The following is a 1,629-nucleotide window of genomic DNA, read 5'->3' as shown; positions in this document are numbered from 1 at the left end:
CCCCCCCCCACCCCCCAAACCCTAAACCCTAAACCCTAAACCCTAAACCCTAAACCCTCGCTGACCTGCACAGTAAGTATCCCGTCTGCGTCTACATCTATATAAACTTTTCTCTGGCGCAGCAGACTGGTGAGAGAGAAGAGGCGCATGCAGGTCGACACAAACCCTCCTTTTTCTCGAGGGTTTAGCACCAGCTCCCATAGACACACACGTGCTCCTGCTGCTGCTGCTGCTGCTGCTGCTGCTGCTGCTGCTGCTGCTGCGGGTGGTGGTGGTGGTGCTGGTGGTGGTGATGATGTGGGGTCATCCGGGTCTCCTGCTGCTGCTGGTTCTGCTGCTGCTGCTGCTGCTGCTGCTGCAGCAGCAGCAGCACGCTGCTGCAAGAAACGCAGCATACGCTTCGTCAGCCGCAGCGTCAATGCCTCTCGGTGCTCCTCGTTTGCCTCCTACACAAACCCTAAACCCTAAACCCTAAACCCTAAACCCTTAACCCTAAACCCTAGACCCTAAACCCTAGACAGGAAGTGTCTTGGGGTTCATTAGGGTTTATTAAGGTTTACTAAGGCGGATTAGGGTTTATTAGGGTTGAGGGTTTATTAGGGTTTAGCTTTTATTAGGGTTTAGGGTTTATTAGGGTTTAGCGTTTATTAGAGTTTAGGGTTTATCCGGGTCTAGCGTTTATTAGGGTTTAGGGTTTGTTGAGGCTTAGAGTTTAGGGTTTATTAGGGTTTAGCGTTTATTATATATATATAATAGGGTTTAGGGTTTATTAGGGTTTATTATATATATATATATATATATATATATAATAGGGTTTATGGTTTAGGGTTTATTAGGGTTTAGGGTTTAGGGGGCTGACGACTTGATCGGCGATGAGGGTTTGGGTGGTGGGGTTGTTGTTTGCTGCTCTTTTGTAAGCTCTGCGTTTCCTCGCAGCAGCAGCAGCAGCAGGAGCAGCAGCAGCAGCAGCAGCAGCAGCGGGATTAGTTTCTGCTGCTGTTGCTGCTGAGAGGGGCGGCAGCACAGCAGCAGCAGCAGCAGCAGCAGCAGCAGCAGCAGCAGCAGCTTCTCTGTCGCCCCACGAACCCAAAGACAACGGCAGCTCTCTCCCTAAAGAAGCAAACGATAGACCCCCTTCAGGTCTGCTGCACTGCAGCAGCAGCAGCAGCAGCAGCAGCAGGAGTAGCAGCAGCAACAGCAGCAGCAGCAGCAGCAGCAGCAGCAGCAGCAGAAGCAGCAGAAGCAGCAGCGGCACACACACAATCATACACATGCTGTTGTTGCTGCTGTTGATGCCGTTAGTGCTGCTGCTGCTGCTTCTTCGTGTGCTGCTGCTGCTGCTGCTGCTGCTGTTGCTGCTGCTGCTGCACGTTTTTTGTGTTTGCTGCTGTGTTTGACGGTAGCATCCCGTGTCTAGGGTTTAGGGTTTACAAGGGTTTACTAGGGTTTACTAGGGTTTATTAGGGTTTGTGAGGGTTTATGAGGGTTTAGGGTTTACAGTTTCTTTCCATCGCTGCAGCAGCAGCAGGGTTTTCTGCTGCTGCAGCTGCCGCAGCAGCCCCTTTGCTTCCTCCTCTACAGCAGCACTCAACACGCACCCGTACACGCAGCTGCTCCCCACTGCCTGCA

At 51.9% G+C, this 1,629-nt stretch overlaps 1 protein-coding gene across 1 annotated transcript in view; it reads right to left on the bottom strand.

Annotated features, from left to right (window-relative positions):
- The window catches only part of EMH_0029770 (uncharacterized protein), a gene marked incomplete at both ends in the record, with an annotated part of 4,655 nt that overhangs the window by 2,079 nt on the left and 947 nt on the right, over nucleotides 1-1,629 (bottom strand). The window contains 2 exons of the mRNA XM_013494341.1: nucleotides 66-446; nucleotides 1,599-1,629. Of these exons, the coding sequence (XP_013349795.1) occupies nucleotides 66-446; nucleotides 1,599-1,629 (412 nt within the window). The remainder of the gene's footprint in view (nucleotides 1-65; nucleotides 447-1,598) is intronic.

The sequence above is a fragment of the Eimeria mitis genome, genomic scaffold, assembly GCF_000499745.2.
Source record: "Eimeria mitis Houghton genomic scaffold, Emh_scaff1111, whole genome shotgun sequence".
Taxonomy (NCBI): domain Eukaryota; phylum Apicomplexa; class Conoidasida; order Eucoccidiorida; family Eimeriidae; genus Eimeria; species Eimeria mitis.
This window is presented reverse-complemented; position numbering and strand designations above follow the sequence as displayed.